Source organism: Nerophis lumbriciformis, linkage group LG02 (assembly GCF_033978685.3).
Source record: "Nerophis lumbriciformis linkage group LG02, RoL_Nlum_v2.1, whole genome shotgun sequence".
In the NCBI taxonomy this organism is placed as follows: domain Eukaryota; kingdom Metazoa; phylum Chordata; class Actinopteri; order Syngnathiformes; family Syngnathidae; genus Nerophis; species Nerophis lumbriciformis.
In genome coordinates, this window is record NC_084549.2 from 10,630,164 (window position 1) to 10,647,952 (window position 17,789).

At 39.8% G+C, this 17,789-nt stretch overlaps 1 protein-coding gene across 3 annotated transcripts in view; it reads right to left on the minus strand.

The window, feature by feature from the left end:
* Positions 1-17,789, minus strand: part of dlg5a (discs, large homolog 5a (Drosophila)) — a 223,529-nt gene that overhangs the window by 42,769 nt on the left and 162,971 nt on the right. The window contains exons 19-22 of one of the 3 annotated variants that reach the window (XM_061936460.1): positions 15,403-15,503; positions 15,081-15,170; positions 6,812-6,980; positions 6,311-6,388 (exon numbers count right to left, since the gene is read on the minus strand). In XM_061936460.1, the coding sequence (XP_061792444.1) occupies positions 6,311-6,388; positions 6,812-6,980; positions 15,081-15,170; positions 15,403-15,503 (438 nt within the window). Of the gene's footprint in view, positions 1-6,310; positions 6,389-6,811; positions 6,981-15,080; positions 15,171-15,369; positions 15,504-17,789 lie in introns of all 3 variants that reach the window. The other 2 variants (XM_061936380.1, XM_061936531.1) reach the window with 2 other exon arrangements.

Consider the following 17,789-nt stretch of genomic DNA (forward strand, 5'->3'; position numbering starts at 1 on the left):
TGGATGTTGGAACTGTTTGAATCGGTTGAAAAATGTGGGATATGGAGAGTTTTGTATATAAACCATTCATTTTCAATGGGGGGAAATTCCTGGTAATTCCAGGAAATTAGAAAATTTTCAAAGCCGGGAAACACGCTGACTTTAATGTCCAGGGTGAGTGGAGTGTGTGGATGTTGGATTGGTTCAAATCGGATGAGAAATATGGGATATGCAGTCGATTGTTTATTTCCCATTCATTGTCAATGGGGAGAAAATAACCAGAAATTCTGGGAAAACCGGGAATTTTGGGAAAGGGAAAACAGGTTTGGTTTGGTTGAAAGATCGGAATGGGGTTTATAGAATGGCGCAAAATTTGAGAATGTTGGGTATTGTCGAACTATGAGTATGTCCGTTTATTTGAATGGGAATTTCCTAAAAATTTGGGGATTTCGTGAAAACCGTGAATTTGCGAAAATATAGACAATACCAAAACTTTCCGGGATAATATGAATGGGTTGGTGTTGAAATTTTCTGAAACGGTTGAAAAATGTTTGAATTTGAATTGGTATTTCGGAATTCCTAGAATTTTGGGAAAACCAGGAATTTGCACGAAAACAATAGATAACTTTTGTTATCTAAGAGAAATGTTTTGAAGGTGAAATGGTCAAAAATGGTTGAAAAATGTGGACTGTGAAAACTTTCCAAAAATAGGACTTTGAAAAAACAACAACAAGGAATTCCCTGATTTTTTTTCCTTCTTTTTGATAGTTTGATTGTCCAAGGTGAGTGGAGTGGGTGGATGGTGGAACGATTCGAATCGATTGAGAAATATGGAAATTGTGCATGTTTGAAAAATATAGGATATATTTTCTTTACATTTTTGGAGGAGCTCACAATTCCCGGTCGAGCCGAACGTTTTGATACTCGAACGGTTTCAATCGGATGAAAACTTTGGACTGTGGAGCGCGCCAAAGTTTTTGGGAGGAATAATAACAAAATAGATGATATTTCTTTTGGTAGAGAATATTATAATAATATGCTTTATGGTATTGTAATTGTGTGAATGTCCAAGTATTCACACAATTACAATATGATATGTATAATAATAAATACACTTTGTCATCTTCTCTACCTCCAGATTGGTTCTTATCTTCTCCCCATTAAAATGTTCTTTTGACTCACTTATTATTGTTTGGTTCAATGCCAGTTTAACAAGTTTTACATAAGCTTTGTCTTCCATCTCCATGGTAAAAATCATGTTGTCGTACTGTAAGTCTTGTGGTAGACATGGTGGGATGAGATCACTTTCACTGTTGTTGAAGTAGGGGGAAAAAAAGGCGCCTTTAATTTAAGTGAGGCCATTTTTTTATTTAAGTGGACGATACACATGCCATGGTCTCTATTTGAGAGGTTGACATTTATTAATTTTAAAATAGGGCCACATTGTGTGTCAGCATATTGTTTATCAAAACCATGTGATCTTCTATCCCAAATGAATATACATTTATAAGGATTCGCCTCGTGATATTATTATACAATTGCACATGCATTTGATCATTACCGTATTTTTCGGACTATAAGTCGCAGTTTTTTTCATAGTTTGGCCGGGGGTGCGACTTATACTCAGGAGCGACTTATGTGTGAAATTATTAACACATTAGCGTAAAATATCAAATAATATTATTTAGCTCATTCACGTAAGAGACTAGACTTACAAGATTTCATGGGATTTAGCGATTAGGAGTGACAGATTGTTTGGTAAACGTATAGCATGTTCTATATGTTATAGTTATTTGAATGACTCTTACCATAATATGTTACGTTAACATACCAGTTGGTTATTTATGCCTCATATAACGTACACTTATTCAGCCTGTTGTTCACTATTCTTTATTTATTTTAAATTGCCTTTCAAATGTCTATTCTTGGTGTTGGCTTTTATCAAATAAATGTCCCCAAAAAATGCGACTTATACTCCAGTGCGACTTATATATGTTTTTTCCTTCTTTATTGTGCGACTTATACTCCGAAAAATATGGTATATCATTTTGTTTACGTTCTGTTGACAGGCAGCTCAGTCGCCATCATTTTACCGTAGAATTTACAGTGGGTTTTTTTACAGCAAATTTCTATAAATGTAAAAATTGTACCACTTTTAACATTAAAATTCTGGCGACTGAGGCCATTTTTTCATACAGTATATGCGGTTGTTGTTTCATGGTGAATTAGTGTAAAAAAACGATACAACTGTTTTTTACGGCAAAATTCTGGCGGCTGAGCAGACAGTTTTGTTTTTTAGCGTAAAATCTATTGTCATTTTTACAGCGTACAATTAAATGGATAACTCGGTTCAAAGCTAAAAGTCAATCAGATATTTATTTAATTTTTTTAAAGTAATGTATGATAATATATTATTTATTGCATTATTAGGAAACACGAATAACTAATAGTTCATCATTATTACAGATTATAACTGCTTTCCAACCTAAGTTCAAACTAATTTAACTAACATTACATCATTAACATTAACAACATTATTATTACAGATTCATTGATACGTACTTTCCCTTTCTAAATTGGAGTGAGTGTGAGTGAATTATATTTATATAGCGCTTTTCTCTAGTGACTCAAAGCACTTTTACATAGTGAAACCCAATATCTAAGTTACATTTAAACCAGTGTGGGTGGCACTGGGAGCAGGTGGGTAAAGTATCTTACCCAAGGACACAACAGCAGTGACTATGATGGAAGCGGGGATCGAACCTGGAACCCTCAAGTTGCTGGCACGCCCACTCTACCAACCGAACTATACCGCCCCAATTCATACACAATTAATTAAATTATTCAATAAAATGTCATTTTACTAGAGATTTCCAATGCGTTAAAATGTAATATCGGAAATTATCGGTATCGTTTTGTTTATTATCGGTATCGTTTTTATTTTTATTTTTTATTAAATCAACATAAAAAACACAAGATACACTTACAATTAGTGCACCAACCCAAAAAACCTCCCTCCCTCATTTACACTCATTCACACAAAAGGGTTGTTTCTTTCTGTTATTAATATTCTGGTTCCTACATTATATATCAATATATATCAATACAGTCTGCAAGGGATACAGTCCGTAAGCACACATGATTGTGCGTGCTGCTGGTCCACTAATAGTACTAACCTTTAACAGTTAATTTTACTCATTTTCATTAATTACTAGTTTCTATGTAACTGTTTTTATATTGTTTTACTTTCTTTTTTATTCAAGAAAATGTTTTAAATTTGTTTATCTTATTTTATTTTATTAATTTTTTTTAAAAGTACCTTATTTTCACCATAACTGGTTGTCCAAATTAGGCATAAAAATGTGTTGATTCCACGACTGTATATATTGGTTGATATCGGTATCGGTAATTAAAGAGTTGGACAATATCAGAATATCGGATATCGGCAAAAAGCCATTATCGGACATCCCTAAATTTTACATTAGATATTATTAAAGGTTAATGTATATGCAATTGCATGCAGTACAAGTATTTTTTCAGTCAAAACAGAAAAAAAAAAAAGATAATGAACCGTGTTTTTCGGAGTATAAGTCGCACTGGAGTATAAGTCGCACCGGCCGAAAATGCATAATAAAGAAGGGAAAAAACATATATAAGTCGCACTGGAGTATAAGGCGCATTTTTGGGGGAAATTTATTTGATAAAAGCCAACACCAAGAATAGACATTTGAAAGGCAATTTAAAATAAATAAAGAATAGTGAACAACAGGCTGAATAAGTGTACGTTATATGAGGCATAAATAACCAACTGGTATGTTAACGTAACATATTATGGTAAGAGTCATTCAAATAACTATAACATATAGAACATGCTATACGTTTACCAAACAATCTGTCACTCCTGATCGCTAAATCCCATGAAATCTTATACGTCTAGTCTCTTACGTGAATGAGCTAAATAATAATATTTGATATTTTATGGTAATGTGTTAATAATTTCACATATAAGTCGCTCCTGAGTATAAGTCGCACCTCGGGCCAAACTGAAAAAAACTGCGACTTATAGTCCGAAAAATATGGTACTCGACTTTCGCGGCCCGGGCCTTGATTTTCACACTTGTGATCTATCCAGTGTGAAAGTTGACACTTTATCAAAGTTTTAGAGACCCCTGTGCTTTAACGCGCACAGGAATGTGTGTGCAATGTGTGTGTGAACTTCCTTGACATGAACTTTGTGTTGCTTAATGACAAATCGCACATGGCACACAATTCCATGAAGGCAGAGAGGAGGAGGGATGGATTTAAAGCAGCCAAAGACAAAGGCCAAGCAGATTGGTGTACAAACAAGCCCAAACCCAAAAGCTGGAGGTTGAGTAATAATAATAACAACAATACAATACTATTGCATAACATACACACAGCCTTGCAGACTGCAGGTTCACCCGGCTTCTAGTACACACATGCATATTGGCCTTTGGACGTCACATGCAAAAATCTGAAAGGGTTTCCCCCTCATGGAGTAAGACAAGTGCACAGGGGATGATCAAATATATAATAGTACACTATATATTAGGACCAAGTGTCGAGAAGCAAGGTCGTCGTTTCACTGCAGCATGCATGCGACTACTTATGTAGAATTATACAAAACCCCTAAACCAGTCAAGTTGGCACGTTGTGTAATTCGTACATAAAAACAGAATACAATGATTTGCAAATCCTTTTCAACCTAAATTCAATTGAATAGACTGCAAAGACAAGATACTTAACGTTTAACGGAAAACTGTTATTTTTTTGCAAATATTAGCTCATTTGGAATTTGATGCCTGCAACATGTTTCAAAAAAGCTGGCACGAGTGTCAAAAAAGACTGAGAAAGTTGAGGAATGCTCATCAAATACTTATTTGGAACATCCCACAGGTGAACAGGCTAATTGGGAACAGGTGGGTGCCATGATTGGATATAAAAGCAGCTTCCATGAAATGCTCAGTCATTCACAAACAAGGACGGGGCGAGGGTCACCATTTTGTGAACAAATGCGTGAGCAAATTGTCGAACAGTTTAGGGACCACATTTCTCAACCAGCTATTGCAAAGAATTTAGGGATTTCACCATCTACGGTTCGTAATATCATCAAAAGGTTCAGAGAACCTGGAGAAATCACTGCACGTAACATTGAATGCCCATGACCTTGGATCCCTCAAGCATTACTGCATCAAAAAGCGACATCAATGTGTAAAGGATATCACCACATGGGCTCAGGAACACTTCAGAAAACCACTGTCAGTAACTACAGTTTGTCGCTACATCTGTAAGTGCAAGTTCAAACTCTACTATGCAAAGCGAAAGCCATTTCTCAACAACACCCAAAAACACTGCCGGCTTCGCTAGGCCCGAGCTCATCCAAGACGGACTGCTGCAAAGTGGAAAAGTGTTATGTGGTCTGACGAGTCCAGATTTTACATTGTTTTTGGAAACCGTGGAAAGAGGAAAATAACAATCCAGATTGGTCTAGGCGCAAAGTTGAAAAGCCAGCATCTGTGATGGTATGGGGGTGTATCAGTGCCCAAGGCATGGGTAACTTACACATCTTTGAAGGCACCATTAATGCTGAAAGGTACATACAGGTTTTGGAGCAACATATGTTGCCATCAAAGCAACGTTATCATGTATCATATCAACGTTATCGCCCCTGCTTATTTCAGCAAGACAATGCCAAGCCACATGTTATAGTAAAAGAGTGCGGGTACTAGACTGGCCTGCCTGTAGTCCAGACATGTCTCCCTTTGAAAATGTGTGGCGCATTATGAAGCCTAAAATACCACAACTGAGACCCCCGGACTGTTGAACAACTTAAGCTGTACATCAAGCAAGAATGGGAAATAATTCCCCAAAAATTGGTCTCTTCAGTTCCCAAGTGTTGTTAAAAGGAAAAGCCATGTAACACAGTGGTAAAAATGCCCCTGTGCCAATTTTTTTGCAACGTGTTGCTGGCATTAAATTCTAAGTTAATGATTCATTACAAAAAAAAAAAAAGTTTCTCAGTTCGAACATTAAATATCTTGTTTTTGCAGTCTATTCAATTGAATATAAGTTGAAAAGGATTTGCAAAACACTGCTTTTATTCACCATTTACACAACGTGCCAACTTCACCGGTTTTGGGTTTTGCACATATAAAGGGTGAAATACATGACAAAAATCTACTTTTGCATTCCATATGGTGCAAAGGAGGCTCTGGCTCTTGCGTGGCGACAGGAGCGAAGCATGTGGACGATAGAAGAAGAAGAGGGGAAGGCGTCATTGCATTGCTGGCAGCACTGTGAAACAACGAACCTGAGGCTCCTGAGAGAGGAGAACCTCGGCCTTGCGGCCAGAGGAATCCTGAGAAAAGATCGGTTACGGTAAAGAGATCTGGAGGCGGATGGCGGTGCAGAAGCAGTAGGCAGATAGGAGAGAGGAGGACACACATCATATAGAGACATTGTACACGCGTGATCACACCAAATGAGAGGTTTGAAGACAGAACAGAAGAAAAGTGATAGCACAGGAGACAGCGAGGACTCTTCATTCTAATCAGCGATAAATCTTGAAAGTCAATGAGGGATTGCACTGCTCTGACAAGATACTAGACCTGTTGCTTGGCAACCCCTTTTTAAATCTCCAAGGAGCATCTCTGAGGCAAGCTTTAGCATTCTGGTTTGCGAGATGATCCTCGTTATCACCCTCTCCACCACACGGCTGTCATATCACGCAGCTCGCTCTCATCAAGAAGACAATTTCAAGCGGTCGTCAGAGTAGTGTCAACTTGACGGACATGCTCCCCCCCCTCCATACCTGTCTTTCCGGCGCTCCCCGATTGGCACCGGACTGACCGAGATGCGAGGTAAAGTGGAAATGGAGCCCTGTGATTGGTTGCTCACGAAGGAGGACGTCTCCAGATTGAGTGGCGACTGCGGCGGCGTGATGAGGCTGGGACTGCTGCACTCGGAATGTGAGAGGGAGCCTGGATTTACAATCAGAATCAGAATACCTTTATTGGCATTGTATGGAAACAACGAAATTGGACAGCAATCCAGCTCAGTGCTCTTAAAACAAACCTACATAAAATAGTCTTAAGACAACAATAATAATTAAAGCTGCAAGCAGCATTGGTCGGGCCCGCGTATTTGGCAGGTGCTAGTCCTAAGTGTCCCAATACTTTTGTCAAGTTTTAGTCCCAAGTGTCCCAATACTTTTGTCCAGTGTAAGTGTCCCAATACTTTTGTCCAGTGGTAGTCCTAAATTACCCAATACTGTTGTCTACTTTTAGTCGTAAGTGTCCCAATACTTTTGTCAAGTTGTAGTCCCAAGTGTCCCAATACTTTTGTCCAGTTTTCGGCTTAAGTGTCCCAATACTTTTGTCCAGTGATAGTCATAAGTGTCCCAATACTTTTGTCCAGTGATAGTCATAAGTGTCCCAATACTTTTGTCTAGTGTACCTACCTTGTCTGCATTGTGTGGGCATGCTGGTGCATCCTGCTTTTAAGCAGCCATCTTAAAAAAACAGCAGCGCAGCGGTTATTTGAAGGGTCATAAAATCAAAACCGGAGCAAGTATCAAAACTCTTTCACCAACTTTTAATCAGAGGGGTTCAATCTCTCTCCTGTGTTAGTTTGAAGCCGAAACAACAAACGCGCTCAGAGGAGATAATGTTTGAAGAAAGGTGACCGGTTTTTACAAAAATGTTGTATTGAAGGGGGAATAGCAAACTTCCTGTAGATTTTAGCTGGGGGTTGTCAATTTATGAAATGTAGGTCAAAGTGAGACCTACGGAGAGGATTTTGTTTCATGTCTCTCCGACCTTCCCAGTGGGAGTTACAGGCAGTTGTGTAATTTTTTTCTTCCGAGGAGCAGTTTTTTCTCCGTTTTATTAAAAAATTGCGCTACAGCGCAATTTTTAAATTTGGGGTTAGGTTTTTTTATTAGATCACAATTTTTGCTAGTCCTGATGTGTGCGTTCAGTTTGGTGAGTTTTGAAGCATGTTAAGGGGGTCAAATTACAGCTCAAAGAGGCAAAAGTGTCTGTTTTTAGTACTTTTTTGTCTTGAAGGGGGAATTGCCAACTTCCTGTTGATTTTAGCCCGAGAATGTACAATTATGAAAGGTAGGTGTAAGTCAGACCTACATAGAGGTTATTGTTTCATGTCTCTCCGACCTTCCTAGTGGGAGTTACAGGCAGTCTAGTTTTTTTTTTTTCATAGGGGGCGCTAGAGCGCAATTTTTATTTTTGGGGTTTGGTTTTTTTATCAAAAGGCAATTTTCGCAGGTCCTGACATGTGCGTCAAATATGGTGAGTTTTGAAGCATGTTAAGTGGGTCAAATTGCAGCTCAAAGAGGCGGCCGGTATAATAATAATAATAAAACCTTAGAAATTCAATAGGTCCTTATGTCCCATTGCATAAGGACTCCCACAGGGAGTCCTTATGCAATGGGCCATGCGGGCCCTAATAAAACAATTTACAATTTAAAAACATAATACAATGTTAAAAAACATATTGCACAGTAGGTCTTTATCAGAGGTAAGCAAGTAAAAAAGTGGTGAGTGTTCAGGTAAGTGCAGAGTTTAGGGCAGGGGTCGGCAACCGCGGCTCTAGAGCCGCATGCGGCTCTTTAGAGCCGCATGCGGCTCTTTAGCGCCGCCCTAGTGGCTCTCTGGAGCTTTTTCAAAAAATGTATGAAAAATGGAAAAAGATGAGGGGAAAAAATCTATTTTTTGTTTTAATATGGTTTCTGTAGGAGGACAAACATGACACAAACCTCCCTAATTGTTACAAAGCACACTGTTTATATTAAACATGCTTCACTGATTCGAGTATTTGGCGAGCGCCGTTTTGTCCTACTAATTTTGGCGGTCCTTGAACTCACCGTAGTTTGTTTACATGTATAACTTTCTCCGACGATCTAGGACGTGTTTTATGCCACTTCTTTTTCTGTCTCATTTTGTCCACCAAACTTTTAAGGTTGTGCATGAAAGGTGAGTTTTGTTGATGTTATTGACTTGTGTGGAGTGCTAATTAGACATATTTGGTCACTGCATGACTGCAAGCTAATCGATGCTAACAGGCTATTTAGGCTAGCTATATGTACATATTGCATCATTATGCCTCATTTGTAGCTATATTTGAGGTCATTTAGTTTCCTTTAAGTCCTCTTAATTCCATGACACACTATCTGTATGTAGTATGTCTTTAAATTTTTTGCGGCTCCAGACAGATTTGTTTTTGTATTTTTGGTCCAATATGGCTCTTTTAACATTTTGGGTTGCCGACCCCTGGTTTAGGGCAATAACAGCTCTAGGATTGAAACTGTTTTTCAGTCTATTTGTCCTTGCTTTGATGGTCTTATAGCGCCTCCCTGAGGGCAAGAGTTCAAGCCAGTGGTGACCTGGGTGGGATGAGTCCTTGAGGATGCTTTAAGAGAACAGGAAGCATGTTCACTGCACAATTAGACACATTGTGAAGTTCACCTAGACTAGATATAAAGACTAGGTTAGGGATGTCCGATAATATCGGACTGCCGATATTATCGGCCGATAAATGCTTTAAAATGTGATATCGGAAATTATCGGTATCGGTTTCAAAAAGAAAAATGTATGACTTTTTAAAACGCCGCTGTACGCAGTGGTACACGGACGTAGGGAGAAGTACAGAGCGCCAATAAACCTTAAAGACACTGCCTTTGCGTGCCGGCCCAGTCACATAATATCAACAGCCATACAGGTCACACTGAGGGTGGCCGTATAAACAACTTTAACACAGTTACAAATATGCGCCACACTGTGAACCCACACCAAACAAAGAATGACAAACACATTTCGGAAGAACATCATAACATTCACAACATAAACACAACAGAACAAATACCCAGAACCCATTCCAGCACTAACTCTTCCGGGAGTTAGCGACCATATAACCCCAATTCAATGCTCTGTGGTCCGAGAGCCAGCTCCAGCTCGTGGTGCCTAAGACCAGACTTAAATCCAGGGGAGACAGGGCCTTCTCTGTGGTCGACCCTAAGCTCTGGAACACTCTGCCCCTCCATGTTCAAACTGCTCCCACAGTGGAGTGTTTTAAGTCTCGTCTTAAGACCCACTTTTATTCTTTGGCTTTTAACACTACGTGAGTTGTGTTGTGCTCTGTGTTTTTTAAAAATGTGGATTTCTTTTTACTGTTTTAATTGGTTTTACACCTTTGAAATATTTATTTTTATATTGTTTTTATATATTTTTTTGTTTTGTTTTTATTCAGTCATTGGTGAAACTATGGATAATATTTGAATATTGTTTTTAATATTGTTGTGCTGCACTTTGGAAACGTTGTTGTTTAAATGTGCTATATAAATAAAGTGGATTCGATTGGATTGGGGCGTTATTTCTATAGCGGAGGTGTCAAAGTCGTTTTCACTGAGGGCCACATCGCAGTTATGTTTGGCCCCAGGGGAATACTATTATAACACAATTTTTCAATGCATTTTTTAAGTAGATTTTTTTTTTTTTAATAAAATGTAAAAAAAATATGGTAAGTTGCAATAATTTCACCTCAAAATTTAGTGTATATTACTGTAAATGGAAAAACAGCACTGGGTTTTTTTTTATGGTAAAAAAAAAAAAAAAGGCAGCTCAGTTGCCAGAATTTTACTGTAAAATTTGTTTTTTTACTGTAAATAAAAAAAAATGCAATTTTACAGTAACATTTTGGCACCTAAGCTGTCAGTTTGTTTGTTTTTTACCGCAAATCAACAACTGTAAATGTTTTGGTGTATTACTGTAAATGCCAAAACGACGCCAAAGTTTATTACAGTAAAAAAAGGACAGTTTTTTTTATTAGAGAAAAATGCTGTAAAAACCACAGTAAATTTCACAAGTTTACCATGAAATCTATTGCTACTTTTACATTGCAAAATTTGATGGACAATTTGCTTTGAAATCATTATTAGTATTTATTTATATTTTTAAAAAATGGTTTGAATGTTTGATAATATATTTTTGCATAATTAGACAATATTTAAGTTAACATATTTTGCAATTACATGGAGTACATATATATATTTTCCTCCCAAAATAGAAGGAAAGAATACATTTAGTAAGAAAAGTTACAGTACTTTATTGATACATATTTCCAGGCTTTCGAGGGGCCATATAAAATGAAGTGGCGGGACTTGAGTTTGACCCCTGTGTTCTATAGTATGTGCCACAGGCCCATAAAAAACAGCAGTGTTCACCAAATGGCTTCACCCTTCTGGTGATATAAGTAAACGAGTGTCTTAAGCTGTGTTTTCTTCACACTTATAGAAGTGACAAAGGTTGAGTTGCAAACTCCCTGGGCTTGTGGTGGCGGATCTCCACTCTAACTCACGTGGCGAATACTTGCGTGACCGCTTGTATTTGATTACCAAATGAATGCATGAGAAGATACCACTCTTTCACTTTTGTTATGTACCTCTACTGGCTAAATCAGGCGAGAAAGTTGCTAAAGTGCATCACAGATCATTTCTGTTACGACCTCTCTAGCAGACTTACGCCACACCTGCAGTTTTGCCACAATGCCACAGTTTCATTATCATTTATTTATGAGCGAAAGTGTACTGGAAGCGGCAAATCCGCATTTGTGACAGTTGTCCATGAATAAGTAAATATGGGAAGCACAGGCTGGTTTTATTTTTTTTTTAAAACAGCAGGCGTCTTTGGCACTGACTGACAAGAATAGATGCGGCTCGTCAATAAAAAAATGTGTTGTACAATATTCTGTAGTGAAAAAAACCTGGTCTTGATGTATTTTTTGCCTCTTGGTATCGAAATATACCGTATTTTTCGGAGTATAAGTCGCACCGGAGTATAAGGCGCACCCGCCGAAAATGCATAATAAAGAAGGAAAAAAACATATATAAGCCACACTGGAGCCCGGCCAAACTATGAAAAAAAACTGTGACTTATGGTCCGAAAAATACGGTTCATACTTTTAACAACCCTACATTGTTGTAAGGGACATATGGCCTCTATTGCATAGGACATGGGTCGGCAACCCGCGGCTCTGGAGCCGCATGCGGCTCTTTGATCACGCTGATGCGGCTCAGCTGCATATTTGCCAACCCCCCCACCCCCTGATTTTCCCGGGAGACTTCCGGATTTCAGTGCCTCTCACAGAAAACTCCCGGAATTAATATTCTCCGATTTTCACCCTGACAATAATATTGAGGGCGTGCCATGATGGTACAGCATTTAGCGCCCTCTGCAGTCTGTATGAATAGCGTGCCAGCCCAGCCTCTTGTTATATGCATCTTCTGCTTGCACACGCAAGTGACAGCAATGCATACTTGGTCAACAGCCACACAGGTTACACTGACGGTGGCCATATAAAACAACGTTAACACTCTTACTAATAATGCGCCACACTTTGAACCAAAACCAAACAAGAATGACAAACACATTTCGGGAGAACATCTGCACCTTAACACAACATAAACACAACAGAACAAATACCCAGAATCCCATGCAGCCCTGACTCTTCCGGGCTACATTATACACCCCTGCTACCACCAAACCCCCCCCCCCCCTCTGTGCGTCGGTTGAGGTGGGCGGGGTTTGGTAGCGGGGGGTGTATAATGTAGCCCGGAAGAGTTAGGGCTGCATGGGATTCTGGGTATTTGTTCTGTTGTGTTTATGTTGTGTTACGGTGCAGATGTTCTCCCGAAATGTGTTTGTCATTCTTGTTTGGTGTGGGTTCACAGTGTGGCGCATTATTAGTAAGAGTGTTAAAGTTTTTTATACCGCCACCGTCAGTGTAACCTGTGTGGTTGTTGACCAAGTATGCCTTGCTGTCACTTCCGTGAGCGAGCAGAAGCCTCATAAAACGTGTGGTTGGGCCAGCACGCTAGTTGTAGTGAGCGCTAAATGCTGTACCATCACGGCACGTTTGAGAGAATAATTGCGCTGAAATTCATAACCTGCCGGAAAAATCGGGAGGGTTGACAAGTATGACGCTGTCAAGCGCCATTAATATAAAACTCGCGGGCCGCTCTAACATTAAATTTTCATATTAAGGTGTGGGCCGCGTGTCTGAGACCCTTGGTTTATACATAGCACAAAGCAAAAAAAAAAATTTGTATGCAGTGTTATTTCATTTTAAATTTCAAAAGATTTTTGTGGCTCCCATTGTTTTCTTTAATTTGTGAAACTGGTCAAAATGGCTCTTTGACTGGTAAAGGTTGCCGACCCCTGGCATAGGACAAGCGCAGAGTATCTGCAAAAAGTGGGTAAAGTGCACAATAGTGCTTCTTGGAGCCACACACTGTCAGAGACAGGCAAGGACAAACAGATCATATTAGCTTTAAATCTAAAGACACACACAACACTGTGCTCCCTCTACGGCTTCCTGAGAGTACTTTTAATAACTGTCTATATTCCAGCATTAGGGCGAGATTTTGGACAAACACTTCCAATACACTTGTGGGACCTCTTAGACTAGTTTTAAACTTTTGAACAATAGTGTACAAAACCCAAAACCAGTGAAGTTGGCACGTTGTGTAAATGGTAAATAAAAACAGAATACAATGATTTGCAAATCCTTTTCAACCTAAATTCAATTGAATAGAGTGGAAAGACAAGATAGTTAACGTTCGAACTAGTAAACTGTTATTTTTTGCAAATATTAGCTCATTTGGAATTTGATGCCCGCAACATGTTTCAAATAAGCTGGCACAAGTGGCAAACAAGACTGAGAAAGTTGAGGAATGCTCATCAAACACTTATTTGGAACATCCCACAGGTGAACAGGCTAATTGGGAACAGGTGGGTGCCATGATTGGGTATAAAAGCAGCTCAGAAATGCTCTGTCATTCACAAACAAGGACGGGGCGAGGGTCACCACTTTGTAAACAAATGCGTGAGCAAATTGTTTAGAACATTTCTCAACGAGCTATTGCAAGAAATTTAGGGATTTCACCGTCTACGGTCTGTAATATCATCAAAAGGTTCAGAGAATCACAGCAAGTAAGCAGCAAGGTCGAAAACTAATGTGACCTTCGATCCCATAGGCGGTACTGCATCAAAAAGCGACATCCGTGTGTAAAGGATATCACCACATGGGCTCAGGAACACTTCAAAAAACCACTGTCCGTAACTACAGTTCGTCGCAACGTCTGTAAGTGCAAGTTAAAACTCTACTATGCAAAGCAAAAGGCATTTATCAACAACGCCCAGGAACGCCGCCGGCTTCGCTGGGCCCGAGTTCATCTAAGATGGACTGATGCAAAGTGGAAAAGTGTTCTGTGGTCTGACGAGTCCACATTTCAAATTGTTTTTGGAAACTGTGGACGTCGTGTCCTCCGGACCAAAGAGGAAAAGAACCATCCGGATTGTTCGAGGCGCAAAGTTCAAAAGCCAGCATCTGTGATGGTATGGGGGTGTATTAGTGCCCAAGGCATGGGTAACTTACACATCTGTGAAGGCACCATTAATGCTGAAAGGTAAATACAGGTTTTGGAGCAACATATGTTGCCATCCAAGCAACGTCTTTTTCATGGACGCCCCTGCTTATTTCAGCAAGATAATGCCAAGCCACGTGTTACAACAGCGTGGCTTCATAGTGAAAGTGTGGTACTAGACTGGCCTGCCTGTAGTGCAGACCGGTCTCCCATTGAAAATGTGTGGCGCATTATGGAGCCTAAAATACCACAACGGAGACCCCCGGACTGTTGAACAACTTAAGCTGTACATCAAGCAAGAATGGGAAAGAATTCCACCTGAAAAGCTTCAAAAATTGGTCTCCTCAGTTCCCAAACGTTTACTGAGTGTTGTTAAAAGGAAAGGCCATGTAACACAGTGGTAAAAATGCCCCTGTGCCAACTTTTTTGCAATGTGTTGCTGCCATTAAATTCTAAGTTGCAAAAAAAAATTAAGTTTCTCAGTTGGAACATTAAATATCTTGTCTTTGCAGTCTATTCATTTGAATATAAGTTGAAAAATATTTGCAAATCATTGTATTCTGTTTTTATTTACCATTTACACAACGTGCCAACTTCACTTTGCTATATCATACTTTTTGTTTCTGATTGTGAGTAAGTATACCTCTGTCTGAGCCCAGCATGGAGCGAGGATAGCGAGGAGTAGAAGGGATCTTGATCCTCTCAGCCCGGTACTGGACATTATTAGAAGAACCTAAGGCAGATGTGAGATGACATGAGTGGATCCAGTGACGTAATATCCGGAAATGAACGCGTGACTGCGAGTGTGTGACTTTCAGGTGTTTTTTGTTTTTGTGTGTGTGTGTGTGTGTGTGTGTGTGTGTGTGTGTGTGTGTGTGTGTGTGTGTGTGTGTGTGTGTGTGTGTGTGTGTGCGTGCGTGTGTCAGACTGACCGAGCCGTGCGCCGGAGGGCAGTGAGTTTGTACCGTGTGAGGCTCGGCTGCTGCGTGACGATGAGGATTCTGCGTAGTCGCCGACCCGCTTCTGCTGGCTGAGATCCAGGCTCAGTCTACCCTGATGTTGAGGGCTGCCAAAAAGAAGGCGGCGAGGGGAAGATAAAAAAAAAAAATCAGGTTTTTGGAAATGATGCATACAATGCTTATACAATTATATGAATATGCAAGATATTTCACAGCTAATTAAATTGATGGGCTGACCTAAATCACGACAGCAAAACATGAAGGCAACACTAACTAGATTTAATGTAATGCTTCCTCCCTTTGGGAAACAGACTAATTTGAAACTATTAGTCATCATGAGGAGCCACAGCAAGACAACTGTGAAGATTGTAAATGTCACTTTTGGCACAATAACTGTCGAAATTCAGGGGCTCCCTGTGGCTGATGACATCATAATGGCACAGATCTGTCTCAATTTAAAGACCCCTTGAAGGGGACTTATGATGAATTTCAGTTCGTCTGACTTATAAAAGTTGCTACAATGTTGGATACTCGTGTTAAACAATGCCAAAGCATCAAATCATAAAGCTCATGCAGAGTGGCGTGAGCTCCGTTCACGGGGTTTTGCAGTCTTGCTATGTTGTGACGTCACATTTTTTCGGAATTATGCCTATCGTTCACAATCATTATGAAAGACATGACGACGGATGGATTTTTTTTAATACATTCAAAATAGAGATGCCCGATAATACCGGACTGCCGATGTTATCGGCCGATAAATGCTTTAAAATGTAATATCGGAAATTATCGGTATCGGTTTCAAAAAGTAAAATGTATGACTTTTTAAAAAGCCGCTGTACGGAGTGGTACACGGACGTAGGTAGAAGTACAGAGCAGTTGCGTCTCCCAGTCATACTTGATTTTCCCAGGAGACTCCCGAATTTCAGTGCCCCTCCCGAAAATCTCCAGGGGCAACCATTCTCCCGATTTCCACCCAGACAACAATATTGGAGGCGTGCCTTACAGGCACTGCCTTTGCGTGTCAGCCCAATCACATAATATCTATGGCTTTTCACACAAGTGAATGCAATGCATACAGCCATACAGGTCACACTGAGGGTGGCCGTATAAACAACTTTAACACTGTTACAAATATGCGCCACACTGTGAACCCACACCAAACAAGAATGACAAACACATTTCGGGAGAACATCCGCACCGTAACACAACATAAACACAACAGAACAAATACCCAGAACCCCTTGCAGCACTAACTCTTCCGGGACGCTACAATATACACCCCCTTCCCCCCCAACTCAACCCACCCCACCCACCTTGCACACCTCAACCTTCTCATACTTTCTCAGGGAGAGCACGTCCCAAAATCCAAGCTGCTGTTTTGAGGCATGTTAAAAAAAAATAATGCACTTTGTGACTTCAATAATAAATATGGCAGTGCCATGTTGGCATTTTTTTCCATAACTTGAGTTGATTTATTTTGGAAAACCTTGCTACATTGTTTAATGCATCCAGCGGGGCATCACAACAAAATTAGGCATAATAATGTGTTAATTCCTCAACTGTATATATCGGTTGATATCGGAATTGGTAATTAAGAGTTGGACAATATCGGAATATCGGCAAAAAAGCCATTATCGGACATCTCTAGTTAAAAACCCCTGATCTAGACCACAAGGAGTGTTTTAAATGTACCGTATTTTTCAGAGTATAAGTCGCACCGGCCGAAAACGCATAATAAAGAAGAAAAAAAACATATAAGTCGCACTGGAGTATAAGTCGCATTTTTGGGGGAAATTTATTTGATAAAAGCCAACACCAAGAATAGACATTTGAAAGGCAATTTAAAATGGACGGCGTGGCGCAGTGGGAGAATGGCCGTGCGCGACCCGAAGGTCCCTGGTTCAATCCCCACCTCGTACCAACCTCGTCATGTCCGTTGTGTCCTGAGCAAGACACTTCACCCTTGCTCCTGATGGGTGCTGGTTAGCGCCTTGCATGGCAGCTCCCTCCATCAGTGTGTGAATGTGTGTGTGAATGGGTAAATGTGGAAGTAGTGTCAAAGCGCTTTGAGTACCTTGAAGGTAGAAAAGCGCTATACAAGTACAACCCATTTATCATTTATCATTTAAAATAAATAAAGAATAGTGAACAACAGGCTGAATAAGTTTACGTTATATGAGGCATAAATAACCAACTGAGAACGTGCCTGGTATGTTAACGTAACATATTATGGTAAGAGTCATTCAAATAACTATAACATATAGAACATGCTATACGTTTACTAAACAATCTGTCACTCCTAATCGCTAAATCCCATGAAATCTTATACGTCTAGTCCAGGGGTCACCAACCTTTTTGAAACCAAGAGCTACTTCTTGGGTACTGATTAATGC